The following is a 20875-nucleotide window of genomic DNA, read 5'->3' as shown; positions in this document are numbered from 1 at the left end:
TAAAAAGCACGAAACATTAACTTTTTTTTTTTGTCAGTTGTGGGACTTGAACTCTGGGCCTGGGCGCTGTCCCTGAGCTCTTCAAGCTCGAGGCGAGCACTCTACCACTTGAGTCACAGTGCCACTTCCCATTTTCTAGTGGTTTTTATTGGAGATAAGAGTCTCACGGACTTTCCTGCCCGGGCTGGCTTTGACCCACAAACCTCAGATCTCGGCCTCCTGAGTAGCTAGGATGACAGGCGTGAGCCCGGCACAAAACATTAACTTTTATTCTCCCAAGATGTTCAACTCTGACCTTACTACCCAGAGAGAAGGAAGCCCTGCTGAGGAATGTTCTTCCAGCGGCACTGCAGGGTCTCAGCTTGGAGGAAGCGCCTGTGGTCAAACCGACCGTGGAGATGGCCACCCTGCAGCCATAAGGCGAGGTTTCCAAGGCTCTGCCCGCAGGCGAGCAGTTACTGTAGCTCACGCATGTGTGCCTGGTACGGGTGTCCCCCCCCCCCCCCCACCCTGTTGGTTTGAGACAGCTGTGTTTTGAAGAAGAGATCGGGACACGCACAGAGCACACACTCTCCAGACAAGGGCAACAGGACACGGGTGGATGAATGGGTGTTGGGAGGCAGTGTCCAGTGGGAAAACCCAGAATAAAACCAGCCACTTGATCTTAGTAAGTAACCCTGACTTAATGCATGCGCCTGCCTGGGTGAAATTCACTCCTGCGGCATCATGGGAAGGAAAGCGAGGCGCAGTCAGCCAACGCCACAGGGTCTGGCCCGCCTCCCCTCCAGAGCCTCACCTGGAGCTTGCGTGCCATGGCCACCACCTCGTGGTCAGGCGGGTTGTACTTGTAGCAGTTGGAGAACATCAGTCGGACGTCGGCACCAAATTCCTGAGCATCTCGGTACTCACGGGACTCTAGTTTAGACTGGAAAAACAAGACAGGCTCCAGTTTGCCACGTCTGCTCGGGCTCTCCTTGGGGGAGAGGGGCGTGGCGTGGTCTCGTGCCCAGCAGCAGCACCGTGCCCCACTTCTCACACCGCATCTTAGCACGGAGGTCGCCATCACTGGCCAAAGAGCAAGAGAACACGGAAGCCCAGGAGGCAGAGGAGGGCTAGGCCCAGTGCTGCCCCCCGCTGCCAGTCCTATTCCAGCCCACAGAGAAAAATGACGGGAAGAAGTCCTAACAAACCCAAAGGGGCTCAGAACACTCGGGCCGAATGTCCTCACGCGTGTCATCACCTACAGGGCGAGGTGTCTCCCGCGGGAGGCCCCACCACACAGCTCTCTGGGAGCCCAAGAGGCGTCTGCGTCTGGGAGGCACACCCACACCCAGGACAGACGCGGGGTCAGGCATGGCCCCACCGCGTCCAGCAGGGGGCGCGGGCGTCTTTGGGAGCAGGTGTGGGCGCCGCTCACCTTGATGGTGCTCATGTCCATGGGGTGCTTGATGATGTCGCAGTAGTCGTGCAGGCCCAGGGCCTCCACGTCCACCGGCTTGTAGAAGGGCCAGGCGTAGGCCGCGTGCTTCTTGGCGAACATCTCCTTAAGAATGCCGCTGCAGCACTTGAGCTGCTCGGAGACCTTGCTGCTCTTCTCCGGGGCGAGGTGCTGCTGCGAGTCAGGCACGTCCTTCTTTGGGGGCTTCACAGGCCGGCTGCTCTCCCGCCGGGGCCCCAGCTTGGCCGTCTTGGGCTCTGGGGCCAGTGAGGGCGGCTCGTGGATGGGGTCGATGGTGGTGGGAGTGGTGGTGTCTGCTTTCCTCTTCACCCCCTTCTTTGTCTGCCGGAAGCATACAACGGGCTAAGGCACGGCCGCTCAGGGTCCCCAAGCCCCGCCTAGGGTCCCCACGCTCGGGGGAAGGAGCCAGGACAGGCAGACACTGGGGCTGGGAGAAGCCACGACTCTGAGTCTGGGACTTGCTCAACACCAGACACCTGCCCTAGCCAGATATCCCCTGGGAAGGACGACTCGGGCTAGATGGCAGCTACAAGAGGTCCTGGAGACGAGGAAGGGGCAGCAACTCCCGGGCGTGCATCACGGGCCTGCAGGTGCCTAACCCTCAGCAACACGGGGGACAGTGCTAGTGAGCCGGGACGGGCTCCACGCAGACCACCCAGAAGGCCAGCCCATCTGCGGCCTGCAGCGCCGGGACCCTTACCTTCACGGGCTGGGGGGCGGCGATGATGGGTGGGTGGCTCTGCACGGGCTGCGGAGCTGCCGTCGGTGGGGGCGGTGGCTGGGGGGGCACCGGTGGGGGCATCTGCAGCGGCTGGGGGGGCACCACGGTCATGACGGGAGTCTGGACGATGAGGTCTGGGGTGACGGCGGGGAAGGGGTGAGGCGCAGTCTGCACGGGAGGGGGGCTCTGCTGAGGGGTCTGGGTCTGCGGCGGAGTTGATGCTTGCGTTGTGTTCGGGACCGTGGACACACCTGGCTTTGACGTCCCTAGCAATCACAAGAGGACCAGGAGCTCAGAGGCTGTGCTGACACGTGTAGCACGCCTGGCCAGGCCACCAGCGCCCCATACTGCACTTCCGGCCCCACACCGTGCATTTCCCGGCCCCACTCTGCGCACTTCCTGGCCACATCTCCCCTCGCGAGAAGGGACGCCCAGGACAAAAGAACAGGATGCCAGGCCAGGCGCAGCAACACCAGCCCGTGTCGGAGCGGCCGCGCTCCTCGAGTGCAGCCTTCCGAGTGTGCCCTCCTGTCCGGGGCCAGCAATCCCCCACCCAGCCAAGCGCCCCGTGGGAGGACGCCCTGCCTCCTGGTGATGGGCAAGGGCAGGCAGCTGCTGCCCCAACGGCTCCCACGGCCGGGGCTCTGAATGAGCAGGTGGCCAGCGCGCACGTGCGCCATGCATGCCGGTGTGGAAAGGAAACACGCCCCAGTTCCCTGGAAAAGCTGTCTTCACCCACAGGCTCCCCTCGAGGGATGAGGAGAGGTTCTGCCGAGTCCCCCCGTTCTTCCCCGGGGCACCCTACTTGGGCTTCTCCAGGGATTTGACGCCTTGAGGAGAGGTCGCAGGTGCAGACCACAGCCCTGGCCCCAGGCGAGGCCCAGGCCCCTCAGGCAGACACAGGGTCATCACCCCACGGGCACGATCCCGAAGAGGGGGCTGGCAAGGCTGGTTTTCCTCGGTGACTCTGGGCACTGGACTCCCCGATACCACTGCCCCCTCGGGGCAGGAGGGGCAGCTAAAGACATGGGGAGAGGCAGCGCGGGAGGCGCTGGGTGGAGCCCGCCCTGTCCTGGACGGCAGCGCCGTGCAGCGGGCCTTCGCTTGGGGGGAGGGGCGGCGGTAGCGGGCCATAACACAGTGACAGAGGCGCGACTGAGCACGCTGGGCACCGGGGCCGCCAACAGGGCTACAGGACCGGGACACTGGTTCAAAGCACTTCTGGTTGGATTAAATTCTTCTTTAATAAACACATTTTTATTGTTATTATGAAGATGATATACAGAGGGGTTCTATACAGTTTTATAAATTAGGTGAAGAGTACACCTCCTTTTGGACCATGCTGGATTAAAGTCTTTACTCTGGAATGGAAAGCAGCCCTTGGGGTAGAGCTCAGGGCAGAGGCCTTGTCTAGTGTATAACAAGCTAGGCTCAATCTCTAGCATCAGACACAGACACACAGACACACAGACAGAGGAAAAGTACAAACCTTCTACTGCACTGACAAGGTATACACTTGTTGACCTAAGTCCACAAGCCACGCGGGGGCCAGTGACTCTAGCTGAATGCCGGGGACGGGGGGCCTGTGAGGGGCCGGTCCCCACTCATGTGGAAGCATGGGAGGGCCTGCGAGGGGCCGGCCCTCACTCATGCGGACGCGCAAGGGGGATGGGGGGACGGGAATGGGGGGGCCTGTGAGGGGCCGGCCCTCACTCATGCGGACGCGCAAGGGGGATGGGGGGACGGGAATGGGGGGGCCTGTGAGGGGCCGGCCCTCACTCATGCGGACGCGCAGCAGCCCATCGTTAACGTCACCTCTGACCTCCCCGCCACCTCCAGTCCTGCGGCCACGCGGTACTCTACCTGCTTCTTTCCTCCCGCGTCCTCTTCCTTTTGCCTGGACTATCATGATCTCCGTTTCTTCTGTGGGCAGCTCGTTGATTTTTTGCAAGAAGAGCTTCTCCAGAGCTTCTGCCATCAAGACGATGTCATCTCCAGGCTGTGTGGGGAGACAGGCGGGGTAGAGCGAGCGGGGAGCGCGCCCACTGCCTCCTGTGGACAGGGCACCCAGCCCCCCCCCCCCCCCCCCCGTGCTTGGAGCATCACACGCAGGGTCCTTCCTGGGCTAGACCCTAAGGGACCACAACCGCCACACGCAGGGTCCTACAGGAGCTATCTGCTGTGCTTCCCTCGCTCACTGTTCTACCTCTCTGCGCTGAAATCCATCCTGAACGTCCTGGAGCCTAAGCGTCCGCTGAGCTCAGCCAACCCTGACCGGGCCCTTCGGCTTTAGGGCCTCTTGCACACCAGTACTCAAATGGCACTGGGTTCTGTGCAGCAATGCCTTGCAGGGGTCCGACCGTGCTCTCCCGCGTACCCCAAGGCAGCTCTGAGGGGCGTGCTCGGTACAGGTCCCTGCTGCCTGGGTGGTGAGCACTAGGACTTTACAAAACACAGGAAACTTCGAGAAACTCACCTACCCATCTCTTCTGGGCCATTTTACCCACTACACCAGCAGAGGCCAAAAGCCGAGTTCTGTTAGTCTCCCTCCAGAGCCGTTCTATTTGAAAGGGCTGGTTTTAATCACATCTGTGGTCTCAACTGTGAACAAATGATCTGGCTTCATGGCACAGCCGAGCCCAAAGGTGTGGCTACGGGGCGGGGAAGTGACCTTAGGTCTGCATGGAGGATGGGGGAGGGAGGGGGGACACCCCCGATTCTATGACCAGTCCGGGAGGCTGTGCCCATGCGGGCTGGGCCCTGTGCCCTCGCTTTCACTCCAGGCTCTGTCCGGCATGGCTCCGCAGGACAGGACACCCTCTGAAGGCCTCTTCCCTGACAGTCACGCCGCTCACTGGGCCGTCAGGCGGCCAACGGCCGACTTCTCGCCTCTCTTCTAGACATGCTCAGGAACTAAAGCTCGAGGACCCAGCAGCAAGCGCTCAAGCTAACCAGGACAGCTCACGGCAGCCCCGGCCCTCCTCCCCGCCGCTCCGCTCCGGCAGCCCCGTTCTCCTTCCCTTCCCCAGGCTAGCAGGATCCCGCCGGCATCTCACCTTGTTGTAGATGTAACAATTTGTAAACATAGTGTTGAAGTCCTGGATACATTCCTGAGCATTCCAGTAGTAGTTGTTTTCTAAGCGCTTCTTTATTGTTCCCATATCCATAGGCGTTTTAATGATTTTATAGTAATCCTAGGAAGGAGGCAGAGTAAAGAAGGCCAGAGTTACCCAGTAGCCGGGCTGGGCCAGGCCGCCTGGCCCGCAGATCTGGGTCTCACTCCACGGGTAAACTGAGGCTCTTCTGTGGCGTGAGTGACTCAGGGAAACCCAGAATAAAGTAGATTGGATCAGAAAAGAATTTCAAAATACTGCTTGCAAGACAGAGGGGAGAGACGAAAGCTGCCAGCTGCCCCACCTGGACCAGACTGTCTTCATGAAAATCGATTACTTTGCTTTTCTGGTGTTAACTTTCCATTTTTAATAAACAATGGGAAAAGCCGGGTGCTGGTGGCTCACGCCTGTCATCTTAGCTACTCAGGAGCTGAGATCTGAGAATCGCGGCTCAAAGCCAGCCCGGGCAGGAAAGACTGTGAGACTCTTAATCTCCAATAAATCACCAGAAAACCAGAAGTGGCGCTGTGGCTCAAGGGCTCGCCTTGAGCTGAAGAGCTCAAGGATGGCGCCCAGGCCCAGAGTTCAAACCCCACGACTGACAAAAAAAATAAATAAAAATAAATAAACAATAGGAAAAACCACACAGGCTTAAAAAAAGAATAAAGGGGGCTCTGAGCCAGGCACAGGTGGCGTGATCCTAGCTAGTCAGGAGGCTAAGATCCGAGGATTGTGGTTCAAAGTCAGACTGGACAGGATAGATATATCTCCAATTAATCACCAAAAAGCTGGAGGTAGAGCCGTGGCTCAGGTGGTAGAGCTGGGCCAGCCTGGAGGGGAAAAGCTGAGGGACAGCACAAGGCCCTGAGTTCAAGCCGGAGGACAGGAGGGGGGGGGGGCTTTTACTCATTAAACAGAGCCAGCAGATCCTCTCGTGCAACTTCACTGTTCATAAATGCAAACTGCTGCAGCACCAGTGCCCGAGCCCCTGCCCCTCTCTCCGCACCCCTGCGTCTTGTCCCTTGGCCGCCATGAGGGCCACACCTCGCTCCCCTCCCCTTGCCAGTCCCCGCCACACCCCACCGCTAAGGATCAACCAGACCAACAAATGAGGCAACCTGGACAATCTTCACAGTCCTCAATAAAAACACCTCCACGCGCCCAATCCCAAGCCTTCCAATCTTGTCCCCCCCAAAGTGCCAAACTCATTCCAGCCGGTAACGTGGATGCCTTGGAGAGCTCAAAACCAAACTGCTGTTCTCACTCGCTTTTACTTAAAGCTCTGAAACCAAAGGCTTATTTCCCGAAACAAGGAGCCTGGAGGCAGAGCGGCCGCTGCTTGGGCTTCCAGGCAGAGGCTACAGAGGGCACTGGGCCGGGGCCCTTCTGCTGTGAGGCATGGGACCGTCCCATCCACGCTCAGCAGCAGGGCGGGGCAGAGCGGCTACTGGAGGGAGGGCAGAGCAGGCCATCAGGCGGCAGGGGCAGCAGGGGCAGCAGGTAAGGAAGGCCACGCTAGCACGAGCCAGCATCCTCCATGGTATGGGCTGCAAGGTACAGCCAGGCAGGAGGCCAAGAGCCGGCCTCAACACCAAGCTGTACACTCTACTGTGCTCAACCTTCTCAAGAAAGCCTAACCCCAACACCCAGCCCTGTGGAAATCTAAATTGTGTCGTATGGCCTCACGACTCGGAGAACAGTGCTCAGTGTGTGCACCTGTGCACCGGCTACAGGGTCAAGGGGACCCAGGACAGGTGAGGGTCTGAAAGGCACCACGAAGCAGGAGAGGGGTGTGGGGTGTGGGGCTCTCTCTGCAGCTCCCAGGAACACAGCGTGACTGGTGAGCCACGGGGCCCAGCCCGCCGGGGGCAGCCCACAGCGAGCGCGGCGGGGCCATGGTGACCTTCCCCGCTCCCCTCTGAACACACGGGGTCAGTGCCGCCAGCGTCCAGCTCCCTCTCAGGTCACAGCCGTCAGAGGGCACCTAATGGTGGAGCTGGTGCGCACAGCAATCCTGGCCACCCTCCGGAGCCCGGCTGCGCTGGGCACGTGGGCTGAGTCCCACCGGCCGGGTGCCCTCACCCTCGCGTGGGCATGCCGCACTCCAAGCCGCCCGTCTGCCCGGCTCGCCCGCCTGCGCCCCCAGGCCTCCGCGCTCACTACCCTGGTCTCCACACACACACTTGCTCTTCAATTCCATGTTCCTCCACCTGTGCGTCCGGTCCCCGAGGCCAGCGGGGTGGGAGCTGACGTGACGCAGCTGTGTGCCGCACGCCCGTGTCCTTGCTGTGCGCCTGGCGTCCACTCCTCTGCGCTACACGGGCCCCTCAGCCTGCTGCCCGCTTCCCATCTTCCCCTGCACCCTTCTCCGGAGCCAGCTCACCACCCAGCCACCTGGAGGCCCCCGGCCGCTCTCCCCTCTCACGAGCATACTCGCGGCACCTGTTTGGTAGCACACACGCATACACGCGACGGTCATGCCAGGAGGCGAGACCGGGTCCCCCTCCTCCAGGAATGTGGGCTTGTGGACGGGCCACTCCTCCACGCAAGCGGCTCTGGACGCAACACTGCCGCTCACTCCACTCGCTGGGGGAGGGACTAGGCACGGGGGGTGGGGGGGGGGGTGGAGGAGGGGGGGTGGTGAGAGACTTAAGCAGAAGAATGAAAGCATGCCCATGGCTCCCGGAGGTTCAACACCAGGGAGCCCAGCTGGCAGAGCTGTCTGCTAGGGACGCAGGGAACGAAGTAGGAGGAAAAAAAAAAGCCCTGAACCAAAAAAGCAAAAAGAAGCCAGTGGGCGGTGGCCACGCAGCGGGTGGGGACGGCAGGCATGCTGCCCCGCTGCCCTCGCCCCAGACCCCAACAGCTACAGAAGCAGGCAGCTCGTTCTTCCTCTTCCAGAGGGGCCGGGCTGGCGTCTCAGGACTGCCGATAAACGCTGTGTGGTGCTAGCGTTCTGAGCTCTCACTATGACCCAAACCCATGTGCACTGTCCCTCAGAATCTGCCCCCCCAGGAAACGCACGGGGGAGGGGGGGGGGGGAGGAGCGAGGTCCGAGCTACTCACAGGGAGGTTCAGCTTGACGGCGTCCACAGGCTGCTGGAAAGGCCACGCAAACTGGTGTTTCCATAGCGTCTTGAGCACCACGCGGAGCAGGTATTGCAGTTGGTTGGTCAGCCTCTTGGGCTTATTGGGGTTGGAGGTCTCCGGGGGCGGGGGGTTGGTGCTGGCTGCATTGGCTGGCTGGGGTTGGGCCTGAGCCTGCGTTGTAGACATCTGGGAGGTTTCTAGTCCATCCCCCATCACTGGCAGATTTCTCAATCTTGTCCCAGGGCCGCTCTCCGCAGACATGCTAGTGATCCCATCACATTCTTCACCAGGCTGTCTGCAAGGAGGAGAAAAGTCCCATCAGAGACCAGCCATGGACAGGCCACATGCAAAACCACACAGCACTCTGGCTGCCAGCTCCAAGGGCCCAGGGGCCTTGGAAGCGGTGGGCAGGGGAGCTGGCACACCTGACTAAATGCTCCAGTGTCTGCTTTCCTCCAAGACTCCCCACACAGCAGCCAGCAGAAATCCCCTCCCGAGGGCCAAGGCAGGGACGCAGAGTGGCACAGCCCCTCCCCACGGTAAGCGTCCAGGGGGTGTGGGGGGGCCCCCACATCTGGTACTGATGTGCAAATTCTTGTCTGTGGGGTCCGGCCAAGCCAGCGATTCCCAGGCAGGGCGGAGCAGGAAGGACAGGCCGCCCCTGCGTGCGTGGGCTGCCCACACAGCCCTCTGCTCACACCAACATCATCTTCTGGGTAACTAAAGTAATGTAGGGGTGCTGATGAAGTAAGTCCTCTAAAGGCTGTCACTGGTAAGAAACGGAGCCCGGGCTGGGTGTAAGGTCCACACGGGTAGCCCAAGCTATTGAGGTGGTAGTGACCAGGAGGCCCACAAGCCTGGGCAGAACGTGAGTGAGAGCCCAGCTCCGTCAACAAGCCAGGTGCGGCCAGCTCAGCTGGGGGCGGGCGAGGGGGACGCCCCGAGTCCCAGCTCAGTCAACAAGCCAGGGGTGGGATGTGCTAAGCCTAGGCAAAAACACAAGGCCCTATCTGGAAAATAACTAAAGCAAAGCAAAGCAAAGCAAAACAAAACACCAAAGGGCTGTGTGTGTGTGTCTATCAAGTGGCAGAGAAGAACCTACCAAATATGAGGTCCTGAGTTCCAAACACTCCAACTCCGTTACACTGCCAAGAAGAAAAGAAAACTCCTGACCTACATTTTATTATCCAGAATGAGGCACCTCTGGGACAATACCTTGACTGGTGCCCAGTGCTCTTCTGGGCACACGTCTGAGGCCTCTCCCCGCCCCCCCCCAACCCGGCCCAGGTGAATGACCCCAGCTGATGTCTGGAAACCTTGCAACCAACATCTTCAGAGCACACATCTGTGCCCTGTCCAGGTTTTCCAATGGGACAAATGGGAAGACATACACTCACGAGTTAAGGGATTTGTGGTTTTATTGCAAAATGCCCTGCAGAACACACTGCTAGAGCTCTTGCGTTTTAATGAGAAGATACAGACCGGCCTTTGAGAACTTCTGTTTTGTTTTGGTGCATTTGTACATGCCTATTTGGGATTTTTTTTAATGTATTTTTCAGATAGCGTTTGGCTTTAGCCCAAGATTCACCTACCTATGTCCCCTGTGTAGCTGGGATTACAGGTGCTGCTCACTGCTACCACGTTTGGCACGTTGGTTGCGACTGGGAAGGAGGTGTGTCTCACTTTTTGTCTGGGCTGGCTTAGAACCCTGATCCTCCCACAATCTCTACCTCCCAACTGGCTGCAACTTTGGGTATACATTCCACCCACTGTTTGCGACAGTTTGCTACCCATGAGAAAATAGTTCTAATTGCTTTATTTCCCATCTAAAGTCACAAAGTCTATAAACTGGGGGCCAGCTGCATCTATAGGAATGAGGGTGGAGTTGGGCAGAGGTAAGGAAACCTTTCTGGCTGAGACATCTGGCAAGGGCATAGGAAGAGGCAAGTTTTTTCACCACGGAGGAGGACACAAGGCAGGTCAGGGAAGGCCGGCTGGCTCTGTGCCTTCATTCTGGAAGGTACTTGGTGAATCCAGAGTGCCGAGGCACTCTGACTGCTAGTGCTTCATATTCAGTCCAATGTCATTTAAACCAAGGTTTCTACAAATTCTTTTGTCAATCCAATTCTGGCAAAGTCTAAAGTGCCAGTGGGCAACTCGTGACATAAAACAATTGGTGGCTCGAGTCAGGGCCTGTGGGCCTGGCGCTCCACGCGGGGCCTGTGGGCCTGGCGCTCCACGCGGGGCCTGCGGGCCTGGCGCTCCAGGCGGGGCCTGCGGGCCCGGCGCTTCAGGAGGGGGCTGCGGGCCCGGCGCTCCACGTGGGGCCTGCGGGCCCGGTGCTCCACGTGGGCCTGCGGGCCCGGCGCTCCAGGCGGGGCCTGTCTGCCGGTACCGAGGGCCGATGGCAGCCTGCAAACGGTCTACAAGAGCAACTCTGACTTCCATGGTCTTCTGGCTGACTGTACAGGGCCAGCTCTCCCCTGCTGGACAGCACATGGAATACATGGAACTCGGAAGTCAAAAAGTGATGTGGACAAGGAGCACGCGGCCCACAGGCGCGCGGGTCGGGCTGTCTAAGAGGAAGGTTGTTCTCTCTAGTCCCTCAGCGATGCCTCCTACCTGGCACACAAACCAGAAAGGCGCATGCCCCAAAGAGCAAACACGCGCGCACCCGCACCCCCACCCCCAGCTCATCAAGGGGATCAGGTGAGCAGCAGGAATGTAAGTCACGAGGGGGCTGGGGCCTACCCATGCTCATCCCACCAAAAGGATGTGCCATCAATTGTCCATTAAGTGGTGACATTCTGGAACTTTCTAGGCAGCATCTCTGAGGGAAGATGAAACCAAGGCAATGGGTTTTTGGAGCTGCTGGGCTGGGCATGCTCTGGGCCAGCCCCGGCTCCACAGCGGCCAGGCTAGCGCAGGCCACACCTGCCTGACGGCAAACACCTGGGGCTTCCGGCTCCATCTCAGATACTTGGAAAAGCAACTCTCATGTGGGCAACATGGTGACCGCCAGGCTCAGCCATCCAACCAACCAATGAATGTGCTGCTCAGGGCTACGTGCACGCCCTGGTACCCAGAAGTGGACAGTTTCCTACCTAAATGACTAAGCAATACTTTGCTGAGCACCACAAAGAAGGAAGGGCAGGGCTGCTGTGAACACGGACAAGGAGCGGGGGACTGGCTCTCACCCAGAGACAAGGGCAGCCCCATCCACCAGGAGGGGAGAGAGTGAGCGGAAACAGAAGGACGGGGCACAGCAACGGCACAGGCAGTGGGCTAGGCCTCGGGACGCCAGCCTAACAGGACAGATGGGAATCCTGCGGCAGAGAAGACGTCGCTTTCAACTTAAAAAAAAAAAAGTTGCTCTTTCCCTTTCCTGTGACCTGTACCCAGAGGTCTGAGCCGCCATGCACTGTGGTAAGAGTTAGCTGAATAAGCCAGGCGCCGGTGGTGCACGCCTGTCATCTAGCTATTCAGGAGGCTGAGATCTGAGGATCGAGGATCACGGTTCAAAGCTAGCCTGGGCAGAAAAGTCCCCATGAGACTCCCATCTCCAATGAACCCTGAGAAAACCGGAAGTCGAAGCTGTGGCTGAAGTGATAGAATGCACTAGCCTTGAGCCGAAGAGCTGAGGGACATCGCTCAGGCCCAGAGTTCAAGTCCCCCGACCAAAACAAAACAAAAAGTTAGCTGAATGGGCTGAGAATGTGGCGTTAGTGGTAGAGTGCTCAGCTAGCATACATAAAACCCTGGGTTTGATTCCTCAGTACCACATAAAAAGAAAAGTCAGAAATGGCGCTGTGGCTCAAGTGGTAGAGTGCTAGCCTTGAGCAAAAGAAGCTCAGGGACAGCGCCTAGGCTCTGAGTTCAAGCCCCACGACTGGAAAGGGAAAAAAAAAAAAAAAAAAAAAAAGCTGAAGGTCAAGGCACAGTTAGAGAATTGCACCTGCTTCCAAGCCAAGAGGCCCCGGTATCTAACTGGATTGGGTGCTCCATTTCTGGATCTACCTCCTGTGCCACACAATCCTAATTCCAGAGGCGGCAGAAGAGATGGAGCGAGGGCAGAAGTGTGACGAGTGTCACGGTGCCCAGGACCGCACCAACACAGAGCCCACTGCATCCCATGCCACCACTGGCAAAGCTGTGTCCAGCAGAGGCTGCAAGCAAAGGGCAAATACTGCTGGGGACACAGCAGGGGGTGTCTAAGTGGTTCTAGGGTTGAGGAGTTGCGCTGCCCAGCTCCCGCAGACACAGACAAACATTCCATTACCAAGTCACCCTGGTTTGGTTTGGAAGGATCAAAAAAGCTCATCCTTAGCCGGGCGCTGGTGGCTCACGCCTGTAATCCTAGCTACTCAGGAGGCTGAGATCTGAGGATCGCGGTTCAAAGCCAGCCCGGGCAGGAGAGACAGTGAGACTCTTATCTCCAATAAACCACCAGAAAACCGGAAGTGGCGCTGTAGCTCAAGTGGTAGAGCGCTGGCCTTGAGCTGAAGAGCTGAGGGACAGCGCCCAGGCCCAGAGTTCAAGCCCCACGACCGACAAAAAAAAAAAAAAAAAAAAAAAAAAAAAAGCTCATCCTTGCAATTCTGCCTTATTTTTTCATCAGCTACATAAGGGGACAGCAGTACTAACTCAGTTGGCTTAACCTATTTAATAAAATTGATCTGCATTTCCTTTGGCTCTAGAGCATGGAAACATGAGACCCTTAAGGATGCTGTGAACCACAAAGTCAGGAACCTCTGGGTTAATGAAAATAAAATTCTGTTGTGCCAAAGTTCATAGACCTATGATAAGCTTGCCTGCTTTTCAAAGATATTCTCCTCAGGCTGGGAAGGTGGCTCGGTGGTAGAGCGCTTGCCTTGCATGCCTGAGGCCCTGGGTTTGATTCCCCAGCACCACATAAGCAAAAAGAAAAAACCCGGAAGTGGCACTGTGACTCAAGTGGTCGAGCGCTAGCCTTGAGCTGAAGAGCTGAGGGACAGCGCCCAAGCCCAGAATTCAGGCCCCACGACCAGACCCAAAAAAAACAAAACAAACAAAGATATTCTCCTCTATCATTTCACTTCTCACCAAAGTGATGGGGCTATTTTTTTGGGGGGTGGGGTGGGGTGGTCATGGGGCTTGAACTCAGGACCTGGGTACTGTCCTTTAGCTCTTCAGCTCAAGGCAAGCGCTCTACGGCTTGAGCCACAGAGTCCCTTCCAGTTTTCTAGTGGTTTATTGGAGATAAGTCTCCTGGACTTTCCTGCCCAGGCTGGCTTTGAACCATGATCCTCAGATCTCAGCCTCCTGAGTAGTTAGGATGACAGGCGTGAGCCACTGGCGCCTGGCTGATGGGACTATTTTTAAGTTCTATTTTTTCTGAACTTCAAAAGGTTGTACAGGGAAGGTGTCCATCCATGTGTCCAGTGCTTCATCAGAGATACCCCTGTGAGACGTTCTGATATTCCTGACCTTATCTGTGACCTAGCTAATAGTATGCACAACTTACAAGTCTCTAGAGAAAAGTTTATGTGAGTAAGTCCAAAGCAGGTTGGGGAAGCCTGAGTGTTTCCACAACAGCGTCCCACTCCCCACCCACCCCAGGCTCAGTCTTGCCATCAGCCTGGCAACACGGGCTCCTCTTTTGAGAAGAGGAGCAGGAGGGAAGGACAGGAGGAGAGGACACAAACAAGAAGAAGAGAAAAAGATCACAAACTGCCCAGAAATCATCTGATTTCAGTTCCCAATTTCACCAGGTTTTGACTGGCTACACACTGTCTAGCTGAAGTCCTCAACTGTACTGGGCCACTAAAGCGACAGCGTGGTGGCGGCAGGCTGGCGGGGAAGGCTGGAGCGGCTGTGGAGATCAGTGCTGAGCCCCAGGTCCCCAGGAAGCACAATCCTCAGCGAAGAAAACCAAAAGTACGGTTAACTCAAAGTGTCCTGAATTCTCCCAGAAAATCTGGTTACTATGCTTTCTGGCACTCTACAGAAGCCATTACCACACTGGTTTGTACGGGCTGCAGCAAGTGCCCATCCCGTTCTGAGCTGGTGCTCAGGCCTGTCACTTAGCCCTCCTCTGTGTGAAGCAGGCAGTGGTATCATCAATTTTACCACCCCCGCCCCCCATGGCAACACAGAAGCGCGGTGGTCACCTGCAGAAGAATGACTCTGGCATGCTTACTCAGGGACAAGTGTGTGTTTGGGGGAGTGGGGGAGGGGACACTGGCGAAAACCTGGCACTTTCTCAATACTAACCAACTTGCAGCAAATCTTACTTATCCTGTGCTACAAACACCTTTGCTGAAATACTGGCTCACAACCTGAGCATCAGCAGGCCTGCTCCTCTCTGGTCTGAGAACAGCATGGCTCTAGTGCAATCTGTGTCAGTGGGGAAGCACGAACAGGATAGGATCACTTTCCATCCGACTGGCTCAGGCCGGTGCTGGTGAGAACAGCACTCCTGTCACCAGCCAGACCATACTGCCTGGGGCCAGGCCAGCAGGCCCGCTCCAAGCAATCCTCCTGCACCAGTAACTTGCATGCCCTGCCCCCAGGACCTGCCACACAGGGGCCCATTACCTCCAAGAGCAGCTCTGCCGCTTGCCCAACCGGATGAGCAGAGGAGGAGACCAACTGGCCGTCCTGCCAGGGCATGTGAGACATATTCAAGGTCACCGTTGCCCACTGGGGGGGGCCATGGGCCAACAAGGATCCTGCAGCCAGGAGGCCCAGAAGCCAGGCTGAGCCAGCCACACTCTTCCTAGCCAGAATTCCAGTCCCTCTCTTTTAGAAGAAAAATCAACTACAGTGCGAGTAAAAAAGAGACACTTTTCACTGGGTGCCGGTGGCTCACACCTGTAATCCTAGCTACTCAGGAGGCTGAGATCTGAGGATCGCAGTTCAAAGCCAGCCCAGGCAGCAAAGTCCCTGAGACTCTGATCTCCCATAAACCACCAGAAAACCAGAAGTGGTGCTGTGGCTCAAGCGGTAGAGCACTAGCCTTGAGCTGAAGAGCTGAGGGACAGCGCCCATGCCCAGAGTTCAAGCCCAATGCCAGAAAAAAAAAAGACACTTTTCCCCTTCTTTTCTAAGGAAGGTACCAGGGGCTGGAAAGATCGATCAGATCAGGTACAGTAAAGGTTCTGACCTATTACACACACACACACACACACACACACACACACACACACACACACACACACGACACCGTGGAGCTGACTGCCAAGTCTGGGTAGAAGGATTCATGAGCTTGTAATGCTCCTCTCCAAGGAACAAGCAGTAAAAACAAAGCAAACACTTATGTGCACAAGACCACAACCTGCTGGACTGGAGCACATTTTAACAGGGGCAGGTGAGGCTAACTCCTCTTGTAAAGGGCCTGGAGGTCAACACATATAATCTGTCCAAACAATCCATTCTGTAGTCGCCAGGACCAGGAAGCAACCACAAAAATCCAACACAGAAGCCTGGCGTTATGCCACACAAAGAAGATTCCCGGGCAGGCATAGCTCCATGGATTCCTGAACTCTGTGATGGTGAGGGAGATAGCATCAAATCTTACACTACGTTGAAAGCTGTTAAACAACGGCTGTGGGCATGGGGAAAGAGTGAAAAAGGAAAAATGTCCAATTAACCTGTAATATATGCACACGTAACAACATGCCATGATGAAGCCCCTGGACACCACACAGGAACAGTGCACTTCTGAAAAAGAATGAGGGGAAGAGGAAGACAGGTCTAGTGGGGCATGGGGATCAGCTAGCAGGAGAAGAGAGAGTGAATGAGAATGCATAGAGTATTTTTTTTTGTCAGTCATGGGGCTTGAACTCTGTCCCTCAGCTCTTCAGCTCAAGGTGAGCGCTCTACTGCTAGAGCCACTTCTGGTTTTCTAGTGGTTTATTGGAGATAAGAGTCTCACGGGGGGGGGGGGGGGGGGGGGGGGTGTCGCGGCTGGGAAGGTGGCTCAGTGGTAGAGCACTTGCCTCGCATGCATGAGGCCCTGGGTTCGATTCCTCAGCACCACATAAGCAGAGAAAAAAAAGCAGAAGTGGTGCTGTGGCTCAAGTGGTAGAGCACTAGCCTTGAACTGAAGAGCTGAGGGACAGCGCCCAGGCCCAGAGTTCAGGCCCATGACTGGACCCCCCCACCCCCCAAAAAAGAGTCTCACGGACTTTCCTGCCCAGGCTGGCTTTGAACCACCATCCTCAGATCTCAGTCTCCTGAGTAGCTAGGATTACAGGCGTGAGCCACCAGCGCCCGGCTGCATATAGTTTTGAAGTAGTTTACATTCATGAATGCAAACACGATGATAAACCTCTGCACAGGGCAAGGACAGGCTTGGTGGACACGCTACCACCAGAGGCCCCCAGAGCCCTCTGGTTCTTGTCTTTTTTACCTGTCTTCACTCTACACTCTGGCTCTTTTATTCTTTCAGCAGACCTGGTGTGAGATTTGTTGCACTGAGTTCAGTCTATACCATAATATGAAACACAATACAAGAAAACTGTTAATTCATATAAAAACTGCTTCAAGACGGACTCTAAGCTGAGTGTGGTGGTCGAGCTGTCACCCAGACTGCCTGGGAGGCTAAAAGGAGAAACTGAGGTTCGAGGCCTGCCCACATACATCACATACACAGAAAAAGCCAAAGTGGGGCTGGGAAGGTGGCTCAGTGGTAGAGCACTCGTCTTGCATGCTTGAGGCCCTGGGTTCGATTCCTCAGCACTACATAAGCAGAAAAAAAAAAGCAGGAAGTGGTGCTGTGGCTCAAGTGGTAGAGTGCTAGCCTTGAGCTGAAGAGCTGAGCTGAGGGACAGCGCCCAGGCCCAGAGTTCAGGCCCCACGACTGGACGGAGCCCCCCCCCCAAAAAAAAAAAAAAAAAAAACAGAAAAAGCCAAAGTGGCGCTGTGGCTCAAGTGGTAGAATACTAACCTTGAGCAAAAGAAGCCCAAGGAGAGTGTCCAAGCCCTCAGTTCAAGCCCCAGGACTGGCAAAATAATAATAACAACAACAACAACAACAACAACAATTCCATCTCAACCAATGGCTGGGCATGGTGGTATGTGTCTATCAACTCCGGCAACACAAGAATAAGTAGGAGGGCTGCAGTCTAGGCTGGCTCAGGCATGAAAAGACTGGCGCTGGTGTCGCTTGTTTGTAATCCTAGCTACTTAGCAGGCTGAGATGAGGATCACAGTTTGAAGCCAGCCCTGTGTAGGGAAGGCTGTGAGACTCGTCTCCAACGAACCACCAAAAAGCTAGAAGTAAAGCTGTGCCAACCTTGAGCAAAGAAGTTCATAGACAATGACTAGACCATGAGTTCAACCCTCAGGACCAGTACAAGACAAGAGGGAGGCTGGAGGCGGCATGGTAGAGTGTCGGAAGCAAGCAGAACAAACTGAGGGAAAGCCTGAGGCACTGGGCTCTGCAACCCTGGAATCAGAAGAGAAGGAAAGTGGCTCCTGGGAATATGATTTTTCCTGTCTCCTTGCCTCACCTGTCACCTGTTCCGGGGAGGGCGGGGGGAGGGGAGGCAGTGCTCTTCACAAAGAATAAGATGACAGAAAATGGACATCAAAACGGGGAAAACCCCCCAAAACAAAAAAAACACCAAGTCTCCAGTTTGCAAAGCAAGAGCAGACCCAGGGCTCAAAGATTTCCAGTCACTGAAGCTGGCAGCTTCTAAACTGCCAACCTTGCATGCAATCAATACATACCAAGGGTACAAGAGGTTAACCCTCCATCTTCACAGAGGCCTTGGGTAGTCTGTACGGCCCTAGACGAACTCGCAAAAGGATGCTGCCTCCGCTTGCCCTGAATCCTTCAGGCTCTCGCGAACCCCAGCCACCTCCACCCACGCACTTCCATGAAACCAGAGCTCCACGTCCACCACGGCAGCCTAGAAGCGATTCTGAGAGCAATGCCTTCTCCATCCCAGCAACTCCAGGGGCCGAACCCTCCATCATTTCAGATGAGCAGAGTTAGGGGGCAAAGAATTTGGCATGGAGCCTTGTAAGAACTGATGGTGCTGTTTGCCATTAGTCCCAAAGTGACCTGCAGCAGTCCAGCACCCCAACTCTGAGAGGAATGATGATGGAGGTGCCAGGGAGGAAAAGGCACACACCACAAGGCACGTCTCATCTCACTAGACTTACCCACCATCGTCTCCCTCCTACATGCAGGCAGGTGCCGGGGGTAGAGCCTCTCTCTGCAGGGCAGCCGAGCTGGCATCTCAAACTCAAGTGTCCATCACACAACTTAAATACGCACCATGTAGACCACCCTTGTCTGTCAGGTCCAAGTAGAAGGTAAATCACTCACACGGGGGCAGATGGCCCAAAGAAAACAAACCCAGGGAACAGACTATCACACTCAGAGGGACCTGCAGCAGTCTCGGAACCCGCTGCCTTTGAATGAAACACCCAAGCAAACAAACTATGAAAATGAGGTTTATCACATAGGAAGCTTTAAACCAGGGATTATCACACAGGATGACTAAATGAAGGGAATGTGTACACAGGTATATACCAGCGTGGACGGAGAATGGAAGATTTCATACAGCTTTGACTCATTTTTCTTTTCTTTTTGGCTTGAGACCAGGACCCGAACTCTGTTCTTAGGGCTTTCACTCACTGGCTAGTGCTCTACCAACTGAGCTACCCTCAAACTCCATGCATTCATTTTATTTATTTTTGTTGTTGTTGGCTGTGGTGGTGAACTCAGGGCCTGTGTATCAACCCTGAGCTCTTTTTGCTCAAAGCTAGCATGCTACCACTTTGAGCCACAGCTCCACTTCTGGGTTTCTGGGTGGTTGATTGGCGCTAAGAGTCTCACAGGGACTTTCCTGCCCAAGCTGGCTTTGAACCCCAATCCTCACATCTCAGCATCCTGAGCTAGGATTACAGGTGTGAGCCATTTGTAGTGGGCATCTGATTCACTTCCATATTCTAGCTGATACATTTCCATTTTTCAAACCTTCTGAAATGGCATGTATATGGTACGTTTTCAGTATGGGGAAAGGGGAAATACTTTAAGGAGGCCTTACCTGGCGCACACTGGCTGGGGTCTCATCAGGAGGCAGCCGGCTTTTAGAATGGGGCCTGCCCTCAAGCATGAGAAAGCACAGGAACAAGAACCCCTGTGCTGGCTCTCCAGCTCTGCGCATGTCTACAGAGGAGGAGGCAGCCTTGGCCACAGTGCCATCGGAGCAATGCGCCCCACACCTGTGCCTGTTCTAAGACCTGAGGCCAAAGCCAGACGGCGAGAGACTTTCTCCCACCTATCCGATAATCCAGGTCAGCCATGCATCAGTGTCTCCCCTCCACCAGCTTAATACTTGGTGAAGAAGCAACTCAGCATTATGCCAAGAGATGGGGCACAAAGGACCCCCACAAGCAAGAGGCCTCATCTGAAAAAAGAAGAAGAGAAGCTAAGAATTCACCAAAAGAAACAGACCTGAAGACTTCAGGAGCGCTGAGAGGGAATTAAAGTCTGGTGGAGAGGAAGCGCGGGTGTCACAGAGGAAGTACCCTTCTGTGTGAATCCAAGAGAAATCTAACGTGCTGACTCATGTTAATTTTTTGGTGCCAGTACTGGGGCCTGAACTCAGGCCTTGTGCTCTACACGCGAGCCACACTTCCACCTGGACCCTCAAACCTCAGTCTCCTGAAGTGGCTACGATTACAGGCAGGAGCCACCAGCACCCAGCAAATAATGGATTTTCTAATGGACATGTTAAAGAGAGGTAAAATGTGCCTGGCCAACCCCAATGATTATTTTTTCATACTAAATATTTTAAACATGTGTTCACACTCAAGAGCACATCTCAAAATGAACAATACATTTTCATTGAAAATATCTGACTTGTATTTAGCATCCATACAACATGTAACTTTATCTGAAAAAGGTAGATACGGTGAGATAGATATCAGATACAGATATCCCAAACATCACCAAAAGCTCTCCAATAATTAAATTTTAAGTAATTATAATTCAATAACACTTAAAAAAAAACAACAACCAAAAACCCAGCTTCCCAGTAACACTAGCCATGTTTAGTGCTCAAGAGCCCATGGAGCTGGATACGGTGGCTCAACCCTGTAATCCTAGCTGCTGAAGAGCCATTTAGACTCAAAATTGGCCAGCTGCTGGTGGCTCATGCCTGACATCTCAGCTACTCAGGAGGCTGAGATCTGAGGATCGGGGTTCAAAGCCAGCCCAGGCAGCAAAGTCCCTGAGACGCCGATCTCCAATAAACCACCAGAAAACCAGAAGTGGCGCTGTGGCTCAAGTGGTAGAGCGTTTGCCTTGACCTGAAGAGCTGAGGTACAACGCCCAGGCCCAGAGTTCAAGCTCCACGACCAACCAAAAAAAAAAAAAAAAAAAAAAAAGACTCAAAGTCACACAGAAATGAGGGGCAACAGGTAAACAAATGCAGCAGTGGTTCTCACTGGGCGCTATGCTGAAAATGAACTATACAACTAGCTTGTGGGTAG

The 20875-nt window shown here is 55.4% G+C and overlaps 1 protein-coding gene across 2 annotated transcripts in view; it reads right to left on the bottom strand.

The window, feature by feature from the left end:
* Positions 1-9565, bottom strand: part of Brd4 (bromodomain containing 4) — a 29963-nt gene extending 20398 nt beyond the window's left edge. Inside the window, exons 1-7 of one of the 2 annotated variants that reach the window (XM_042670579.1) lie at positions 9486-9565; positions 8360-8678; positions 5237-5374; positions 4044-4179; positions 2160-2446; positions 1418-1780; positions 797-925 (exon numbers count right to left, since the gene is read on the bottom strand). In XM_042670579.1, the coding sequence (XP_042526513.1) occupies positions 797-925; positions 1418-1780; positions 2160-2446; positions 4044-4179; positions 5237-5374; positions 8360-8644 (1338 nt within the window). In that variant the 5' untranslated portion in view covers positions 8645-8678; positions 9486-9565. The remainder of the gene's footprint in view (positions 1-796; positions 926-1417; positions 1781-2159; positions 2447-4043; positions 4180-5236; positions 5375-8359; positions 8679-9485) is intronic. The other variant, XM_042670581.1, reaches the window with a different exon arrangement.
* Positions 9566-20875: the final 11310 nt, after the last annotated feature.

The sequence above is a fragment of the Dipodomys spectabilis genome, unplaced genomic scaffold (genome assembly GCF_019054845.1).
Source record: "Dipodomys spectabilis isolate Male_0828 unplaced genomic scaffold, ASM1905484v1 ptg000573l, whole genome shotgun sequence".
NCBI lineage: Eukaryota > Metazoa > Chordata > Mammalia > Rodentia > Heteromyidae > Dipodomys > Dipodomys spectabilis.
Note: the sequence above shows the minus strand (reverse complement) of the source record. Positions and strands in the feature narration are given on the sequence as shown.